Raw genomic sequence first — 19,769 nt, forward strand, 5'->3', positions numbered from 1 at the left:
TTCCATCAATTTGCTCTCTAAGTGCTACAAGTCCCTCGATTCACCGCAGCGGTATCCAGCCAGCAGCACAAAGCACGCAGATCCAAAAGTGACACTTGCCTGAAGCAATAAATAAACTGGCTCCCAAACTACCTTGCTTCTTAGCAGCTAGGCTTGCTCAGCTCTGCTCCCAAGGAGTGCCTCGTTTCATCCGCAAAATCCCGAGACACGCATGTTGAAAGGATCCCGTGTCCCCAGCTCGCTGCGTGTGGAAATTACATTAACAGCCACGACGCTCCTCAGCACAGAGCAATTAAAGGATCAGGTTAAATAACAACCACTCTTTGTATCCAAGCCCAGAGCATATGCAGAACAAATTTGTGCTTGTGGCCTTCATCTTCGGTCAGCAAGCGCGGCCCCTTCCTGCCCCTTGGCCACGGCAGTGGCAGCAGCGGGGCAGGGGCTGGGGCAGGGGCAGGGGCAGGAGCAGGGGATGGGGCAGGGGCAGGGTCAGGGGATGGGCCAGGGTCAGGGTCAGGGCCAGGGTCAGGGTCAGGGTCAGGGGCACTGCAACTTACCCAGGTCCGTGGAGGATCCTGACATGAGCCCAGGTTGTAATTTGGTTATTTGTTTCTCAAGTCACCTGCAAATAATCTTCCTGATATACCTGTGTAAGAAATCTGTTTGCTAATTTGTCTGAATTTTCCTCTAAATAATTTATATGACCAAGTCACAGTCTAATTTTAAAATTAAATTAACTACAATTAAAAATTAAAATATCTTGAGAATGGAAAAAGCGTTAAATGAAAAATGTGGAAGTTTTCCCCATAAGCACCTTTGCTTATCGAAATAATGAAAAATCACAGCTATATTTTATATTAATTTATTAGAAAAAAGATATACAGTTTAATGTGCAAATATATACAACAAACATTACAATGAAACATCAGGAAGGTGAGCCCCTTCCCTCTATCAATGACTTACTCCTTCATAACAGAGATGATTGTTTAATGCTTCCCCACAGATTTACAAATACAAAAAACGTATAATGCTTCATTTGCACAAGACAAAAGTTTATTTTTATTTGAACAAAAAATATTCTGGCTTTGACATGGCAAAAGTCTGCTATTTTGGTGGCTTTTTTATTTATTTTTTTTTTAAGACCTGAGCAAGTTTTGCGGAACGGGAACAAAGAAAAGGCATTGCCCTGTGCTTCATTCTCATCACAGCATCTGATGGTCTTTGAATTACTAAACCACTGAATCACTTCAAGTGAATGCAACTCCAAAATCTACACTTACGATGTAATTAGCGACATGGAAGAGAGCAGGCGCTACTGCTGGCAAAAGTGAGCTGGCCGAAAGCACCTGGCTCCAGCTAAATGGCTGTTGACTTTTCTCAGGTAAAGTGTTCCTATCTGCCAGTAAAGACTTTAATGCTGCCTCCTCTAATAAAGGCATTATAAACGGAAAAAACAGCTTAGACTTAAAAGCAAACAAACTTTGCATCCTGCTACGCCTTGCTTAAACGCGTGATCATGGCAAGACTGCAGAATAAGGCCCTGTTAAACCCGAGCGGAATAAAGACGTTGGGAATGTGTGTAACTCCCAGTTCAGCACTGAAATCGCTCCAGGAAGGAACTGATCGAATTGATTTCATTACGATTCTTTAGGAAGTATTTCAAGCAGGTGTTTGTCGCAGGCTATTTTGTTGTTCAGTGGCCACAGATTTCAGTACAAGAGCTCCATCTCATCGCTGGTCTCCTCCCTCCCGTGCCTGGGTGCCGGCACGCTGGCCCGCTCACCGGCCGTGCCAGCCGCAGGGGGATCCCAGCTGATCACCCCAACACCAACCACAGGTCTGAAACCATTTCGCTTGTTTGTGTCCTACATCGTCCTGCAACCCAGCTTCAGCTGGCAACCCCACAGCGCGACCTTTCCAGTCAAGCGAGGACCATGCTGCTCCTTGAGCGCTCCTCTCCCTTTTAAACCAGGAACACTGGTGGTGCCGGAGAAGGCACAGCAAGTGCTGAGCCAGGCAGTGCCCGTCCTCCCAGGAGATGGGAGTTTCCTAAGGAACCACTGGCTGTCCCACGCTCATTTAGGTGCACAGCCTCTCTCTGCATCAGCTCTCATGATACTTTTTAAAGAAATACACACAAATAACACCAGAACCGACCCCCAGCAAAAGGAAGACACTACCAGCAGTGTTCCTGGCTGACCCCAGAGCCAGTGCCAGCCATGGGCTCTTGCCTGGGCTACGCTGTCAGATGTGATGCTGTCAAAAGCTGACTCAATTTTCAGGTGCTTTCATGGGTTTTCTTTCCCCTTTGGCCAAGGGATCAGTAGTTAAGAACAGACTTCAACCAGGGACTCCTTTCTGCTATGTAGCACCCGTAGGGTGCTACAGCAGGGGCTGCAGCAGCTCCCTGACCGCCAGCGTCCCTAATGATGGGGTGGCCACAGCAGGTCCGGCCTTTGCCATCCTCCCCCGATCCCCCTCCTCCTTACCCTCTTCCGAGTATTGTTGAATTTGACTAAAACAAAAAAATAAAAGCCTTGGGGGAGGACCTCTCTGCCTTTAAAACTGTTTTTTTAATTTTGTTTTAATTGTTCCTGGTTTACGTGTGGTGCTTACGCAAGAATGCATATCACGGAGCCTGGAGCCGCAAGCAAAGCCAGACCTTAAATGAAAAATCTGAATAAACCCCCAAACTTAGCTTTTAGTTAAAAAGTGGAAGTTAGAAACCAATGACCAGCATATGATCAACGTAAGAGAGCGGTGGGGGCAAGCAGGGGACACATGGAAGTTGAAAGGGGGCCGTTCTGATCTAAGGACAGTCCCTGCCAAGCTATATGTTTATGTCCTTTTAGGGGGGGAAAAAATACCAAAAGAGCTCTTTCTTTTCTAACCTTCTGAATGCTCCCTTAACCAGGTTTATCAAAGTTTAAATATTTTTACAATAAACTAGAATAACAAGTGACTCAGTTGTCTCCAATAACTTGGTGTTTTTCCACTTCAGAAGATTTTCTGACAGCATGAAAAGAACTGCTCCGGTCAAACACGAGCTGATCTGTCCGCTATCGCAGGCCGCCTCGGAGGCCTCTGTGCCATCACCCTGCGATTTGGGATCTGCAGCAGCACAGCAGTTTCACCTGCCCCGTGGGGATGTTCCCTGTCCCCTGCTGTGACACGCGCCTTAGCTGCTCTTTTAGCACTGCAGCACACACCAAAAGCTTTCCGTGGCAAGTGTTATTTGTACACCCTGAAAGAAAGGCAGCTCTTTTGAGCAGAAAGGCACACGACTCTAACTGTGGCCCTTCCTTGCTTACGTCTCTCGAACATCTCAAACACCTCCGTGGCGGCGCCGATCTCCACCGCCTCTCCCCAAACCCACTTCCCCTTTAGCAGCACCACACCCAGGGCATGGCTGCTCAGGCCTCTCCTACAGCAGTTTTAGGACAAAACAAGTAGGTTTTAACAAAACTAAATTTCACACCAGACAGGCAGGATTTCTATGGAAAAGTCTGAATTCTTTGCAAAACTTTTACCAACACAAACTTTCGGTTTAGAGCTTTGGTGGGCAGGGAGAGCGTAGGAGAAGACAGCAGGTCAGCTATCTGCAGTACAAACCCCGGTTTTCCAAGCAGCTCTGGTCCAGGACACTTGACGCCCGCAAGCCTGGGTGCCCAGTTTGCCCCAGAGTCAATAAAGGTGCCGGTGAACCTCGTCGGTCTTGCAGGGTAAGCTAATTAGAGCCTGGTCACCACGGATCCCCAGCTTTGTATGTGTGCTAAAGCAGCAGTGAGGCTTGCAAGCACTTCAGCTGTCTTGAGGTAGGAGGAAAATGGTGTTTCCGTCAGCTACGCCGCCTCTCCAGCAGGACGTGTGGCTCGGCCGTGTCTCTCAGCCTCCCGGAGTGCCCAAATGGATGAACCAGAGTGGGTGCACAGAGGACAGCAAGTAGGAGCCTGGAAATGCCAGTGGGTTCTGCAGTGACATTTCTACGACCTCTGTTTGGTAAATCAGCATTTTTGGGATGTCAGATTACAGTAATACAGTCTGGTAGCAACAGGCACGCGAAGGGAGGCCGGTGACTTGGCACTGTCAAAGAGGAAAGCTTTCCGCCTGTCCTCGCCGAGAGGATCGGACCTCTCACAGCCAGCAGGACTTACCTACGCGAGCGAAGCCTGCCAGGATCAAATCCAGTGTGGGTCGCTCAGCGGTACTGCATACTTCCACCATTCAAGTGGCTGTGTGCCACCTTAAAATAAAGATTGCGGCCAAGCTTTTCAAGTTAAATATGTTATAAACTATACACATATGCGATCCTGAGATAGTGCCTGCAACAAGTCCCAAGGTAGATAAGCTTCCTGAACACAGAGGTCCTCATGCCGCATAAGCTCATTGTTGTTTTATTTTGGCAGGTCTGCTCGCCTCTCTCAGAGCACACTGCACTTCCTAATTCTCTTTTTTTTTTGGGGGGGTGGGTCTAGTGAAACAATCAGTTTGACGACTGCTACCAGCAGTTCCAATGGCATTTCTTCTGCAGTTCAGATGAAAGCATTCTTGATCCTTCGCCAGTTCTCCCAAGACTTGCCGAAACAGGCTCACAGCTTCCCTTTCTATTTTTTGGCCAGCCAAGAGCTGTGTGCCTGCAGCCTCCTGCTAGAGGAGCAGCTGTGCTGCGTTGCGCTGTGCGACGACGCTCCTCAAGACAGGGGAGAAAACATCAGACAGAAAGGCGACAAGTATGAGCCACAACGGAGGGAAGAAGCTTAATACAATGACCGTCGCCCAGAGGGTCAAAGACCAGGCATTCCAGTCCCCTCAGTACGTAGTGCTGTTTGGAGTTTCTGACAGCATCAGCTCAGAGTCAGACTTTTAAACCCAGGGGAAAAATATTTTCTAAAATCCTCTTCGCTTAAGCACTAAGTATTTAAAAAGTTCTTTTTATTGTTTCAGTATTTTAGCCCTTAGTTGATTAGTCACCAATACCTGTCAGATGCTCGCTGCCATAAAAGCACTCTGAGCACCCGCAGTATTTGTAGGAATATAAAAAAATAGCTTTAGCAACTAGGAATTATGCAACACAGGGAGAAGGCAGGACTAACTAGATTAATGCAACTTGTAGTGGATTTGTTAACGTTAAATGTATGACTCGTCGCAGAATCATGCCAAAAAATGGTACCATGTAGCTTACTGGTAAGGGCAGTAAAAAGGGTAATGCATTACTTTAATCATCAGTGAACCACTCACTCATTCAACATACTATTTCCAGCTGAAATCAAAGGTTTCCATTAAAAAGGCCATTCTTCTACGGACTGTAAGCCACTTACAACTCTCTGCCTTTGAACTCTACTGTGATAGCTGCTTCATTAACATTGTGGTTCCAGTGCAAAAAAAAAAAAATAATATATATCCTCTAGATCCCAAAGCTTCTTCCTTTAGACTTTTGATTGTCTCTCATCTGTCCATTCCTGCTTAGTGTTCTGTAAAGCTTGAGTCTTCTGTTCATCCACCTGGACATAGTCCACTCTCTGCTCCTCTGAGAGAAAAGGTTTCTGAGTGACAGAAAGGAAAAAAATGATGTATTAATTTTAGGGTTGAAAAGGGATGCTAGTGAAACTTGGCTTGACTTTCTGTTTTCCCTTTCCCTTGTTCCTTGATTGCTTCACCTTGAAGCTCACAGTGACATCAGCTGACAAAAGCATTGCTTTACAGCCTGCTTTAGCTATAATTATCCATCTGTCACCCTGTCACTCAGTCCAGCACAGTGAGCGGGGAAAACGTGCTGTTCTGGCTATTTCCATGCAGATAATCATTCTCTTCTCATCTGAGTGATCCTGCTGCAGGGATGACCTAACTGCATTTTAACTACAAGGAGGGTTTAAATAAGAAAGCTTAGGAGTCTTTAGTCTTTTGCATCCAGGAGTACTAGCTGATGGGGGAAACTACACACAGGAGACAAAATGGCCCAAACCACCAACAGTTTGTCGCTTTGCAGTGGTACCTACCCACCACCTAGGCAGGTCATAAACTCTTTGGAGCAAAGAATCTATTTTCTGAGCATTGCTAAGGAAATTGAAATGCTTTTGGTGATGTGAGAATAAAGATGCACATTTTGCTGTGTTACAAGAGATGGTACAGTTTTACCCCGTGAATTTATCATGGGCTGTAAACTTGTTATTGCAAAGAGAATTGGGGAAAAACTAGCAGGAAAGGTTTTGTGGAGACTTGATGAAAATGGAAGAGCAGGCAGAGACCCTGTAAGCACCAACAAACTTGCCCACGAGCCCTCGTGGCTGCACATCCCAGCGCAGTCTCGTGCCCTCTGCCGAGCTCGCGTTAATGGCATCCCTATGAGTCACACTAAGGACACTTGGCCATCACCCTAATAGTGCTTTTATTATATTAATCTTGGGCCTGCCACAAATGCAGTCAGCTGGCAACACGACTGGCTTCACTACGATGCTTCGGGCACCCAGCAGATTGTGACCCTCGGTCCTGTTTTCCTCCCAACGGACAGAAAGATAGGAGGCTGTGGGGGTTTTCAGGTGACTCATACCTTCTGTACAGGGGATGGGGAAGCAGAATTAAAATCCAATGCTAAGTAATCAAGGTTAGATTTCCTTGTCCATGGAAAAGCACCACTGTATGGAGATGTTGCCTGTCTGTGTTCCTGTCGGGAAAGAAAAGAAACCTTTAATGCTCTTAAAACATGATGCTAAAAGGAAGCAGGACCACAACTGCAGGTTGGACACTCGGCTGGCAGAACACAAGGGAGGAGGGTCACCACCCATGTCATTTTTTATGCCAAGGGTACATCTGTTGACTGACCACAGGATAGCACCCAATAATTGCAGGATGGCATAAAGAAACAGGGAGGGTCTTTTTCTCCTGGTAATTAGAGCAAAACAAGCAAACCAGACTGATTTTCATTCAATGTTATCAAGGAGGACTTACGCCCAGCTTCTCAACCCAAGCCCTCGGAAGGCTCAGATTCACAGGGGTGCCCTCTTAACCATCAGCATACTACGCATTTGAAGAAATGGTGATAATTCTGTTCAAATCTAGCAACCGAACATTAATTTCAGAAAAATCACGGATAACCACAAATGTATGGGAGGTTTTATTTGACTAGAAGAATCAAATGGGGAGTAGCTGCAGCTGGAACTGCCCTGCTGAGCAGATTTTGATCTAGGAGAGGTGTGGGTTAAAATTTGAGACTACGGTTCATGGGAATTGTCGTCAGTTTTGCAATATATTTCTATAGCCATTGCCACTGGGCGCTGGCTATGGAGCCAAATCTGCAGACATTGGCTCAGATTAAGGGATTTGAGATCCATTTCCACCTAAAATTCAAAGGAAACTGAGATTCTGGTCTCTCACAAGATATGGCTAAAGAGTGAATGAAGAAAAGGAAGCCACAAAGCCAGATGTTCTTCTTTCATGGGATGGGAAGTGGGGTTAGTGCCACCAGCCAAAGCAGAAGCAATAAGAGACTTTAATGGGAGTTCTGTTTCTGCACAATATTTGGTGTGTTTCTTTAGGAAGTGCACTAACGGCTTTCTGTCATTTCCTAGGAGATTTTGCAGGGGCACACTTTTAAAAGGTGAAAAGATTTAATTTTCCTTTGCCTTAATGAGTTCTCATGTAAATATGGCTGATCCCTGTGATCTCTTGGAACTGCTCAGCAACATTCGTGGGTGAACAGCTGAGTTCTGCAGAGCAGAAGAAGGGCTTCCCTTATCTCTCTGTAAATTGGCCCCAGTGTCTTTGGTTTAAAAACGTTTCATCATTTTTTAAAAAAAACAGAAGGCAAAGGACAAACCTCCTCAACATTTTTTCTTAGAAAACAAACTTCTGCATTCTCCATCAATGTGACAGAGCAGAATAAAGCAAAGGATGGCTGTGTGAAAATGAAGATTACCATATGAATGTAACTTTCTTCCTCTTCTCCGGAAACTGAATTGGCAAATATTCTTGCTGAATTAATACCGTCTCTTTCTGGTGAGATAAAGCTCATTCGATTGCTATGAAGAAAAACACAGGAGAGGTTAAGGAAGCATCTTACAGATGCTCTGAAATGAAGCCAAAGCCTGACACAGTCCATATGGTGAATAAACTCACACTAACGCTGCAGACTTTATGGAGAGGATGTCCAAAACCACTCCTTAGTTCTAGAAAAAGTATGCTATATTGCTTATGAGTGGTTTTGTTGGTTTTTGTGTGGGTTTTTTTTTTAACTGGGATTTATGAAAGTTTGCCATCTATGGTTTGACAGAAAGCATAAAACATTGGAGGAATTCTCCAACAAGGGGCACAGAGATGGATATCATTCATTTGGGTAATATGTGCCAAAGGGGCAGCTACTGAGTTGCGTGGGTATCTACATTTTGGAGATCGATGTGAGTTAATCAGCCACTGGAGGTGCACGCAGAGGAACTTGTCTGGCTTTGAACGCAGCGTAAACACATGCTGCCTGAGCTATGGGGCTGGCTGTGACTCAGCCCTTGTACAAGGAAATGTCTTCCACTAACATAACTGTCAGAGGTATATCGTGAGTAAATTATTGCGGGCTAGCACAATGGGGTTAGTTATTAGGAAATTAGATGGCCACTTTGTGCAGCATGAACAGTATAATTCCTTTTGCTTTATTAGTTCCGGCCATACTTCTTTTTTAGTTTTGTTAATGTAAAACGTGCAAACTCCCTCCGAGCTCGTTATCCTTCAGGACTCTGCACTGTGTCAGCACTAATTAACCACAGCACTCTGGCAGGGATGCTTGGAAGGCAGGCTACTGGGTTTCCCTAACAGGCAGCATGCGGCAGGCAGCGCCAAAGGGCTTAACCGGCTTTGCACTGCATGGCTGAGGGAGGGGTCTGCAACTGGGAAACTGCCTGGCTCGTGTCCCTTTTGCCCTCCAAATGACTACCTGAGGTAGGGGAATGCAAGCGCCCTGTCTGGCACTAATCCTAGCGAAAAAAACCCATTTTCCGGAGTGTTTGGGGCACGCAGAGGAGGTTGGTGGGAATTCTCGGCGTTTGCACAGACACTTCAGCACAGCTGGCTCTCCTGTCAGCTCTTCCCCGCAGTGCCAAGATCCCCCCAGCCAGCAGGCTGCAGTCCTCCCCTGCTCAGGAGTTCCCTGAAGATGAGTCCTTTGCTGCCCTTGGAGCCCCACAGTATCATCTGTTCATACTACCTGGGCTTTGGGACGAAAAGCGCTTGTGTTTACCCCACAACTAATTTCCAGTGACAAAAGGTCACGCCAACAGATCAAGTCTGAATTGCAGTGTGGCAGAATTGCAGTATGCAGAAGTCTACACTGAGGCTACAAGTCAGGCAGGTCTTTATCTTACCTGGTTCTCTTTTGCTACATTAATTTTTGGGAACAAAAATGGCTCTATCACTTTGGAAAAAATAAATAAGGCATGCGAAGCTTTTAACCATCTCAGCAGCCACACCAGAGTGCAGACCAGCTCCCATCTTTTCAAAAGGAATCTTCAAAACAGACTGAGCATCACTGCGTGATGCTGAACACACTGGAGCTGCCTGTTGTGAAAGGGAGCCTGGCTTTTTAGAGACAGCCAGAGCCTGAGGGATGCTGGAAGGAGCCCTGGGGAATTTTTGTTTGTGGACTTTGCCAGGAAACTGTTTCTTGTGGGATGTGATAAGTTATTTTTAACTCCATTCCACAATGTTAATGCTTAGAAGATTGGAATGGCAGGTTTCTTGTTGACTTACTAAGGCACAGTCCACATCCTGGTCACGGCAGCATGCTCCCGGATTGTGGAGAGGTTCCTCAAGTCCAGAGGGGGTGGCCGCGCTGCAAGTAGATACAAAAGAAACTACATTTCCAATAGCAGAGCTAATGAAAAGTACAGACTGTTTAGAGAAATGCGCTTCTATATTAACAGCAAGAAACTAACAGAGTATTTCACAGAACATAACTGATATAACCAAGACAGAAATCAGCAACAAATGACCATTTCAGTCAGCACTGGAAAGCAAAGTTCCCCATTTACCCTAAAATAACAGAATAAATACAATGGACATAAGGAGAGCAAATGCTCCACGAGATCCACGTGCTTGCCTTAAATCTGCTCTGCATACGCTGCTTTCGAGAGGAGAGGCCAGTTCAGCCTTACAGGTCAAAACAGGGTTTGGGCTCTCCTCTAAACAAAAAGCTCCTAAATGTGGACATGAAGATCATTCCTCTCACCAGCTGATGTACATTTCCCACTCCATCCTCAAAACCTTCTAAGAAATGACCTGAACTTGCTTTGCTTCCTGGCAATGGTCTAAATTTCTGTCCCCACTTTCTAGTAGCATTTCTTGAACCATTTTCTGAGCAGCCTTGTGGCTCTGCAGCCCAAAGAGCTTTAATGTAGGCTAGGTTTAGGCAATTTCTCCACTGCAAAGCTGAATTTTGTCCCCAGTATATCCCTCTGGAAGTGCAACCCGGATTTTGGAGATGCCATGAAAAGCACGAGTGGAAAATTACCATCAGTAAAAGCATCTGCAGGAAATTCCTAATTAAACCAAGACAGCTGCGCCTACCCAACAGAGGTTTAACCAACAGCCCACACATCAAGTTTGAGTATTTGAATGTTTGGATGTCCTGTTCCTGGAAGGTCAGGGAGCTGGTGAGACAGCAGTACACGTACTTCAGAGCTGCAGGATTTAGTCTGCTGTCTCTCCAAGGATACATCCATTTGGTCATTTGCAGTCAGAGGGGATCTGAAGCCAGGCACCGTGCTAACGCAGCCACCCAGCCTGTGCAAGTGGGCATATGCATGCTCCTCCTCGGCTCACAAATGACCCTGCGGACGCCTCATACGTTACAGTACTATAAGCCACTTACACAGCCATTCAATCCCTCTTCTAGAACACGAAGCACTTTAAAATGTGCCGAGGACACTGTCAAAGGAGGTCACCCATGTCCCCACTATCAGAACCCCCTGGCTGCCAATTGCACCTAAGGTCTGGGCTTACATTTCCTACGAGGCTTGAGGTCTCGGTTCACTGGAGGGGGCTCCAGGTCTGAGGGAAGCTCAGGTAATGGGCTGGTGAGTTTTTCAGTGCTGACGACAGGGAAGGTAAACGTGGCTGAGCCGGGGCTCATGGGGATGTAGCCGTCGGGTGAACAGTCGGAGCCAGGCGCGGAGGGAGAGGTGCTGGGGCGCATGGGCACGTAGCTGTCCTCCGTGCTGTCTGAAGCGGTCGAGTAGAGCGGGGAGAACCGACAGGGCTTCAGAAGCAAAGGAGGGGAAAAAAACAGAGAAATGGGTTGATAAATGAATAGCTAACCCCCTGCAAGCCAGGAGGTGCTGTGAGCTGGCAACAGATCTGAGCTGAGCCCCAGGCCAGGAGAGTCCCGACGTGACCTTTCAGAGAGGCAGAAGCTGGAAAGACACGAGACAAACACATGAGTTCAGATGCACACTCCAGCTTTGGAGACGTCCACTTCTGAGCTTTGCAAGTCATTGCCGGAAACTAGAACCAAACTTATTGATGACTTAAGTAGGTTAAATCCTCCAACTTCAGTGAGGCTGCACTTGCCTCTCCCAGCAGTAATTCTGACCTATAAAATGAAGGAGGCTCCTTCGTACAAAAAGGCATACGAAAGGAGAACATCTGATGAACTAGATTTTTGCAAATGTGGAAGCTGAGAGAGCAGACACGCAGACCTACAAGTTACTCCTGATAGCTGGGAATAAACACTAGACATTCATTTTGTGAAGTTAGTGCTGGCTGTGTGGTGAGAGAGCTTGATTACAAACCTTACAAGTGTTCAAAGGGGAGAAAAATCTAAGTTGCCCACCAGCAGAGCTTACTTACAAGCAGCAAAGGAGCTCCTACACAGAGGACAATACCCAGTGCCAGGCAGAAGACCGGCTGTGTGATGGTGCTACATACAGCCACGTCTGCCAAAGGCTGAATCAGGAGGCTTTGGTGTGACAGAGCCCTGAATCACAGGAACTTTGAGAGCAGAGGACTTTCCTACGTCCTAAAGAGAAGATATCCCTCAGGATCATGAAGTGGTAGGCTCCTTTAGACCCTTTCTTTCAAGAGATAAGCAGTTTTCTCAGGTGCTCTTGGTTAACAGTTTAATTCTTGAGGCTACCAGCACCCTTTTTCACAACAGACCTGGATTAGTCTGTTCTAAAACCAGGGTGCTCAGTGTTGTGGCCTCCCCTTCCCTCAAAGGCTTCTGGTGGCTGTGAAGCAGCAGCGCAGAAGTTGCCCAGTGCCAAGTGTGTCCATTTTTTTTTATTCTTCTGCTGAATACAGAAAAGACTGAATATCAGGATGTGAAATGATTCACTTTCTGAAGTTCATAATGTGCCAGTCTTTAAAATTTATGCAAGCAGAGTACTTACCAAATTCAAGCTAAGCCTCTTATCCCGACTTCTTAAGGAACTGCCTTCCATGTCTGCTGCAAGATAAAAAAAGTGATTAAAAATGTGATAAGGCAGTGCAACCTTACGGAGATCATTCTGGAGTAAAGCATATGGCTCTAAAATAACTAGAGCTTTATAAAGATTCCGTAGCTCCTAGTATTTATCCTAAATGAGGAAATCCAATGACACTTAAGACCAGAACCAACTCAGCAGCATTTCAAGAGCTATTGCATCTATTTAAAGTTTGATGAAACCAAGAAACATGTTCATGTACAATCCAGCTGTAACTTACGCTTCCTGTAGCACAAGCAGTTGCTGAGAAAGACTGGTGTGGTGTGGAGAGCAAGCAACCAAGCAAAAATTTAAACCCAGCTCCTGCTCTAATCCCACTCTGTTTTCCCATCTGTCAAACTGGGGAAATTACATGAAAATGGACTGTAGGAAATCTTAATTCATTATTGCTTGGAAAGTTATTAGGAGCCTTGTATGTAAGGTGCCAGGGAAGTACATGTTATTGTTGAGAGTGTGCATGGGGGAACTTAACGGCAGGAGAAATATTCTTCTGTCATCCAGAAATGCTGCTGTGGTGCAAGTGGCTGAAGCTGATGGAGAACAAACAGCCAGAGAAAAGGTCACCGGTCACAGCGTCCCCTTGTGCAGCCTGACCTTTGTCTTGGTGTAGGTCAATTTTACTTTTGAAGAAAAAGGAAAAAAAAAACTGAAATCCAGCATTCAGTTGGGATGATGTTTACAGCTACCCTCCTTTTCTGGAAAATTATTTTCTGTGCAGAAAATGGCTTTTCTGTGGGAATACCCTAAAACCCTGCAACCCTGTTAATCCAGCCCCTGCTCTCACGGTGGAGATGTCAATAGTGTGCTGCAACTGAGGGTCTTTGCAGTGGTATCAGCATAAAAGGACAAGTGCTAAACAAGAACAAAGTGATACTATTTGTGTGGATACACATTCAGATAGGTGCAGCCACTATCCTGGGGCAGCTATGTTTATTTTTTACTTTGGTAAAGAGACATTCAGGCACAACGCTGTGGCAGGTGCCAGGATATAGGTGCCTTACACATGTACAGCTTGTTCCCCTTCGTGGCGCCGCCACCAGCGTACGCTGCCTTTGCACTGGGTTAATTAAATCTGTTCAGCTTTTACATGTTGCCATGGGCAAAAAATAAAGTAAATAACTCGAGTGGGCTCACTCTGGGAGCTGGTGAAGAACAGGTGCTTTCTCTGTGTTTCCTTTTCTGATCTTGTTAAACACATTTTAATACAGAGTTTAACCTTTCAAATAGTTTCAGCTGCACTTAGGGTAAGAAAAAATAGCAGCACTAATTAATTCATTGCTGCCCCCTGTCAGGCAGAGATAACCTTGCAGCACGGTAGCAGAACATGACATTTGGCCACTTAATCCTCTTAAAAACATTTTGGCATAAATTGGGTTGGAAGAACATTAACTGTCTCAAGTGGGCTGGCAGCATTAGAGCGGCACATGTGCAGAAGCAAGAGCAGCACCTTTCAGGGAGCAACCAAATGGAACTGATGATTAAGAATACCAATTCCATTGACGGGTGTTTCTCCACAAACCTTCCAAGAATTGTTTGTACACTGATAAACAGGCTGGACAGAGGTCTCCTTGCTTTCACTTCTGAGCTTTAAGAACAAGATCTAACAGCCCCAAACACCAGTTGGTCATTCAAACTACAAGAGTCTAAAGGTCACTTGTCCTTAAAAACCTACGTTGTCTCCATCAAAAATGACACATCACTGCAAAATACTTGATGATTTCCAGCCAGGTATTCCAGCTGCCTCCCTCTGTTCTGTGGCTCCACAAAATAAAACTTTCCCATACTGCATGTACTGGTTTTTGACTGTTATTTCTGTTTGTGATGACGATGTTTCAAGAACAAGTGGAAAAATCAGCTCAGCTCAGAGCAGAGCTTGCTTTGCAGCACAGCCTGGCTCCGCAGTGGGTTTTCAGGCTACCCTGCAAGGACAGAGTGGGATTTGCTCAAGGACACACAGAGTCCCTGGTTCAACCTGGATTACATCCCATCCCCAGTGTCTCCCTGGCTTCCCGTTCTTTACTCTAAGCTGCAAAGTCAGGCTGCTGTTACAGAAAGGACTGGATGCGGCGAAGCAGCGCAGCTACAAAGGCATTTCCCATGTGCAAGCCCACATTTGGACCTGCATAAATAGAGAGTTTGGCATGGTCTGATTCAGTGGTTGGCTTTTCATTTGGATTTCTCTGCTGCTTGCTTTTGTGGAGAGGGAGGGGACATGGAAAACTAGCAAGTCGTCACCCTGAAGAGATCACAACCAGATCGCTGCCCGTGTGTACACACTGAGGGGGTTTTACAGAGCAGGAGCTGAATGTGAGGGACAGGTCTGAATCCTGCCTGCTAACTAATTTGAAACAAGCACTTCAGGTTGCTTTGGGTGGTGTATGATTTTGCAGGGTGGGAGGACAGGAAGGCACAATGGGAGGTGGGAGCCTACTCTGCACTCATGGGCAGCTCCATCCCTCACACCAGTACTGCTTTGTTGGCTCTTGGAAATACACTCACCTTTCCAGTTCCTCACGTTGTCCAAGCTAGACAAGGAGATCCTCCTGGGCACCAGAGCAACCTGAGCCCGGCAGATCCCTGCGTGCCCATTCTGGAGGGCTCCACCACCCACCTCGTCCCCTCTCCTGTCTGAGAAGTGGGTTGGCTTGGGTGGCCGTGGCGGGGGGGTGTTGGACAGGACGTCCAGCTGGGTTACACCGTAGGGCAGTGCGTTTTGGCTCTTGTCAATCTGAAAGGTTGGTGTCAGCGGTGTCCCCAGCAGTGGAGAAGAGGAGGAAAAGTCACTGGGTGGCCCACTAATGTCTATGTTCCTGGACACAGTGCTGGGATTTGCCAGTGGGGCCCCATCCTGGTGCACAGTGCCAGCGCTGGATGGCTGTACAAGGTACAAGGAGGGCTGGGACTGCAAGGAGTCGACAAAAACATCATCCGATGAGGTTTGCTCCAGAGATCTGTCTGAATTCGACCAGCTGTCACACCTGCAGAGAGACAGAGGTCAGGACCTACGCCTTCCTTTTCTCCTGGTTGCAACCAAGCAAGCACACAGCAAAAAAACCCCAAACCCACCCCACAGCTCGGCACAAAATCTGTCCCTTCCCTATGGCTGTGGAAGGTCCCCCTGAGCTGGGCTGGGGCACTCTGTGGAGCACCTTGGGCAGCAGCAGGCAGAAAGGGCATCTGGAGGGGGGCTGTATGTGAGGTCCCCAGCCACCCACCCTGGAAGGAGACCGGGCCAACATGCTCGACTGCTAATCTATGCTATGAAAAACCCTGTGTAAATTGGATTAGGCTGCTGGTCCCTGTTGTGCTCGAGAGCCTACCCTGAGTGGCAGGGCTCAAGGACCAGTTTACTCCAGTTTCCTAGGGCATCACTGGGCAGGCAGAGGGTGGCTGCAGCCTGATGCATCTGACAGATCCCAGACCTACCTGTTGTGGCTGAGCTTGCCCGACTCGCAGTTGGAGAGGAAGAGGTAGTCAGGGAGGAAGACCGACTCTGACTCGCTGGGGGTCTCTTCCGCAGCAGACGCGTCAGCAGCAGCATGGTCGACCGAGAAGGAGGGATCAGCAATGCGGGAGGCATGGGTGGAGGCAGCCGGTGATGGCTGTGGGGACGAGGTCGTGTGAGACAGGCTCTCCACTGAACCTGCAATTGGAACGGATGGCCCCGGCTGAGGGATGGCTCTGACTCACCCTGGCCCACTGCCTCTCCTGGCCACCACCAGCTTGCCTTTGCACCAGGGATGTTCCACCCCAGAGCAGCAATGGGTCAAGGCAAACACTGATTCTGGGCAGAGGGGATGCTGGTTTTGCAGCTGATCCCCCTGTCCGGGCTGGGTAAGCCAGCTGCCAAATCGAGGAGCTGCAGGAGGTGCAGACCCACCTTGCTTTGGGGTCCCCCGCTCCTGCAGGGCTGCAGCATCTCTCCTGCAGACAGTGATGAAGACAGCCTCTGCTGAGGAAAGTACCGAGGCAGAGTGGTTTGATTTATCAAGTATTGTTTAGGATCTAACGTAAATAATTAATTATTAATCTCCAACACTTCAAATTAATGGCAACAAGGAAAGGGATTAATTTCTCCCCACTTTCTAGATGTCAGTGGACAAAACAGAGCTTTGCAGCTCATGGAGCAGCTGGATTTGTTGCACATCTGAATTTATCTGCAAACTCCTTACGCCTCCCTAGGCTGGGCACCATGAGAGCTGTGGTGTAGCTGTTATCGCCCAGCTGGAGACTTGTTGGCTCTGCTGAGAAAAGGGATACTACTTTTCTGGAGGCCAAAAGGCACAGTGGAGCCTGTACTCAGTGCCCCTTTCCCTGCCTCCTCCTTCCCAATGCCCCCCAGCACAGACAAGGCTGGTGGTGGGGTGAGGAGCAGGTCTGGGCTGCAGGCAGCAGGGCTGGCCCAGGCTGCACAGAGTTGGCCACCTGCTTGACTCCAGGTCCACCTCCAGCCGCCACGGCCACCCTTCCCTGCCAGCGTGGCACTCGCGCCCATCTGACCCCGCCAGTGCCCAGCAGCAGAGGCAAGTCTGGTTCTGTTGCCCTCCCAGCCTCCATCCCTGCTAGAGAGCTGGGGCTGCAGGGCAGGAGGGATGGATGAGCGATGGCTTAGCCACACTTAAGGCTAAGCACAGCCTCTGGCTCAGCTTTTGGGGCATTTCAACTCAAAAATAGAGTCCTCAGCCCAAGTCAGACCTATCCCCATGGGCAGCTGTGGGGTGGGAAGGATGTCTTTGCAGAGCAGCTCCCCAAAGGCATCTGCTGGCAGCAAGCTCTAACAGTGGCACCAGGAGCATACGCCATCAATGAGAGAATATGATTTTTCTAATGAAGTTTCAGGTTGCTGTGTGGCAGCTCCCTTACCGGGGCTGTACAAGGACCAGGCTGCTCGCTGGGTGCCCCAGCTGTCCCTGACACCTGTGAGGCTCAGCAGTGAGATACCCATCTCTCTGGCCAAAGTGCAAACACAGCCTGATTCAAATCTGCAAACCCCTTCTTCAAAACAAAAAAACCCACAGCAAAAACAAACACAAGAAAGCAGCTACTGCTGGTAAAACCAAACCAAGCATAAACACGCCTTCAAAATGGAGCAAGAAGGCAGATTTCTTGAACGCTGATATCCAGAATTTGCTGGAAATGCTGGGAACCAACCCCTGACCATCTGTGCACATGCTGTAGGCCAGATCCTGCACTGCGTGGTGAGGTCCTGAGATCTTCTGACAGGTCATACCTAGTCCTCAGCTCAACGCAGCAACAAGCCTTGGCACTGTGCTGGGTTGTTGTAGTCACTGCTCAGCCCTGGGGGGTGCTAGGTATATGTGCAAGCAGGTCAGGAAGGATGGTGAGGGCTGCCAAGACTTGGGTGGTTAGCAACGTCACTAAACACAAACAAAATCCCGTAGAGATCCAGACTTCCCCATCAGTCGCAGTGAGCTTCTGATCTCAGTCAGCAGAACTGATCTTCTCTCCCTGCACTACCCCACACCTCATCCCTTTATAACCGGGGAGGGAGCTGCCTCTTTCCTTCCCATCTACCAGTACTGACCCACCACTGCTTCCTCCCATTAGCTTTGAGGGTCTGGTGCAGTGGTGGGCTCCAGGTCAGCAAAGCACTTCAGCACATACTTAAATTCAAGCTTAAGCAAAGCATTCGTTTCATTTTGAGCAGGTACTTAGAGCGGCAGGATTTCAGCAGTGAACATCTGGAAGGAATGGCTTTTACAGGGTTTCACATTTGCAAAGCAGAGCTTTAAGGCTGCTTTCTTCCCATCTGAAAAATCACTTCTCTCTTGTTCATTGTGCTGGCTCAGACGGTAACTCTGCTTTCAGAGCAGGGACCCTGAGAGCTGTCTTGGAAGCTGAAGATGATCAAATATGTACTGGGCCAACTCAATAGGGATCTCAGAAAAGCATGTTCATGTCACCATCTGACCAAATTATTTTTAAAAAAAAAACAACAAAAACACAACTACAAACTGCCACAGTGAATAAGACAAGAAATTAATGACATTCTGGATTATTAACACAGAGAACGAACAGGCCTGAACTCCATCTGGTACTCACAGGGTTTAGCCACGGATTATCCCATCAGGAAAGGCTGCGAGCTGCAGACCACATGGCAACTGTCGTTAGCAGGAGGGAGGTATAGGGACCGTGCAGACCTGCCCTTTTCTAACCTTCAGGGGCTCAGGGACATGCAGACTGTCCCTGTCCCTGCCAGCTCTGCTGGTAACTGAATCAGCGTGCATTACAGTTGTACCATGACAGCAGCTGGGTACAATAAATTATGCATGGCCACTTTCAACAGTGAGAAGGCAGAGAATAGGTTTGGTGCCTGCCCCCCCCTTTGCCAGAGAGACAGAGGGAGGCCTCGGCTGCCAAAGTAACTGCTTTGGCGAGTACTAACCCCCCAAAAAATCTCTGCCCTGCATTGATGGGGAAAGTCACGGCGGAGGAGCATCCTCCGCCGTGACTTTCCCCATCAATGCAGGACCATTGCTTGGAGAAACAGAAGGCTTCTCCCTCTTGCTAGACCCCAGCCCACTCCCCAAAAATTGTTACAGTACAACAGCAGTGCGGGAACACAGTAGAATAGGGGGGTCCTGCTCACAGCAACCCCTGACCAGGCTGCATGGCCACACTAAGAAGGCAAAAATGCCACCCACCCCTCCTGGCCAGGGGCCAGAGCCTGACATTAAAGAGCAGCCTTGAGGCTGTGCAGCGAGAAGGGATTTCCTCCCGCTGAGAGGGGAGTGTGGAGGGAGTAGCCCCAGCACCTGGCCTCCAGCATGGGCTGGGAGGAACTGTCACACCTCCCCTGAACTCCTGTGCAAGGGCCAGGTGCTGCCATGAGCGAGCTGCTGGGATGCTGCCTGCCCCACTTTGTATGGGAACAGAGGGGGAAATGAAATGAAGATGCTCGGGAGAAAGTGCCTCTGCAAGGAGAGCACAGACACTCCAGGTAACCCCTCAGTGCAGTGATCCCAGCTCCCCTTTGCTCCCAGCACACTGCCCTGGCTGGGGGAGATGCTCCCCAGCGTGGCTGCAGCAAAGTGCTGGGGAATCGAACTACCCCCATGCCATGGCACAGTCTGTGCACACTGGCAAAAGAAGAAACCCCACAACAACAGAGAGACATTTAAGGAGGCAAAGAAACTATCAGAGGTGCAGGCAGAAAGGAAGAAGGTCCCAGCAATGGGCAAGGATGGGTGTGAACACCAGAGGTGAGGAGAGGTGGAGGAACAGAAATGCTCTAATCCAACTGCCAGCAGCCAAGAAGAACCCAAGGGTAACTGCCACTTAGGGTGC

General features: G+C 48.1%; 1 protein-coding gene across 5 annotated transcripts in view; it reads right to left on the reverse strand.

Moving 5' to 3' along the window:
- Positions 1–846: 846 nt before the first annotated feature.
- The window catches only part of GAB3 (GRB2 associated binding protein 3), a 69,165-nt gene continuing 50,242 nt past the window's right edge, over positions 847–19,769 (reverse strand). Inside the window, exons 3-11 of one of the 5 annotated variants that reach the window (XM_040614221.1) lie at positions 16,342–16,410; positions 15,888–16,104; positions 14,961–15,439; positions 12,369–12,424; positions 10,981–11,236; positions 9,730–9,811; positions 7,913–8,015; positions 6,548–6,661; positions 847–5,543 (exon numbers count right to left, since the gene is read on the reverse strand). In XM_040614221.1, the coding sequence (XP_040470155.1) occupies positions 5,427–5,543; positions 6,548–6,661; positions 7,913–8,015; positions 9,730–9,811; positions 10,981–11,236; positions 12,369–12,424; positions 14,961–15,439; positions 15,888–16,104; positions 16,342–16,410 (1,493 nt within the window). In that variant the 3' untranslated portion in view covers positions 847–5,426. Of the gene's footprint in view, positions 5,544–6,547; positions 6,662–7,912; positions 8,016–9,729; positions 9,812–10,980; positions 11,237–12,368; positions 12,425–14,960; positions 15,440–15,887; positions 16,105–16,341; positions 16,414–19,769 lie in introns of all 5 variants that reach the window. The other 4 variants (XM_040614222.1, XM_040614220.1, XM_040614224.1 and 1 more) reach the window with 4 other exon arrangements.

The sequence above is a fragment of the Falco naumanni genome, chromosome 14 (genome assembly GCF_017639655.2).
Source record: "Falco naumanni isolate bFalNau1 chromosome 14, bFalNau1.pat, whole genome shotgun sequence".
NCBI classification, from domain to species: domain Eukaryota; kingdom Metazoa; phylum Chordata; class Aves; order Falconiformes; family Falconidae; genus Falco; species Falco naumanni.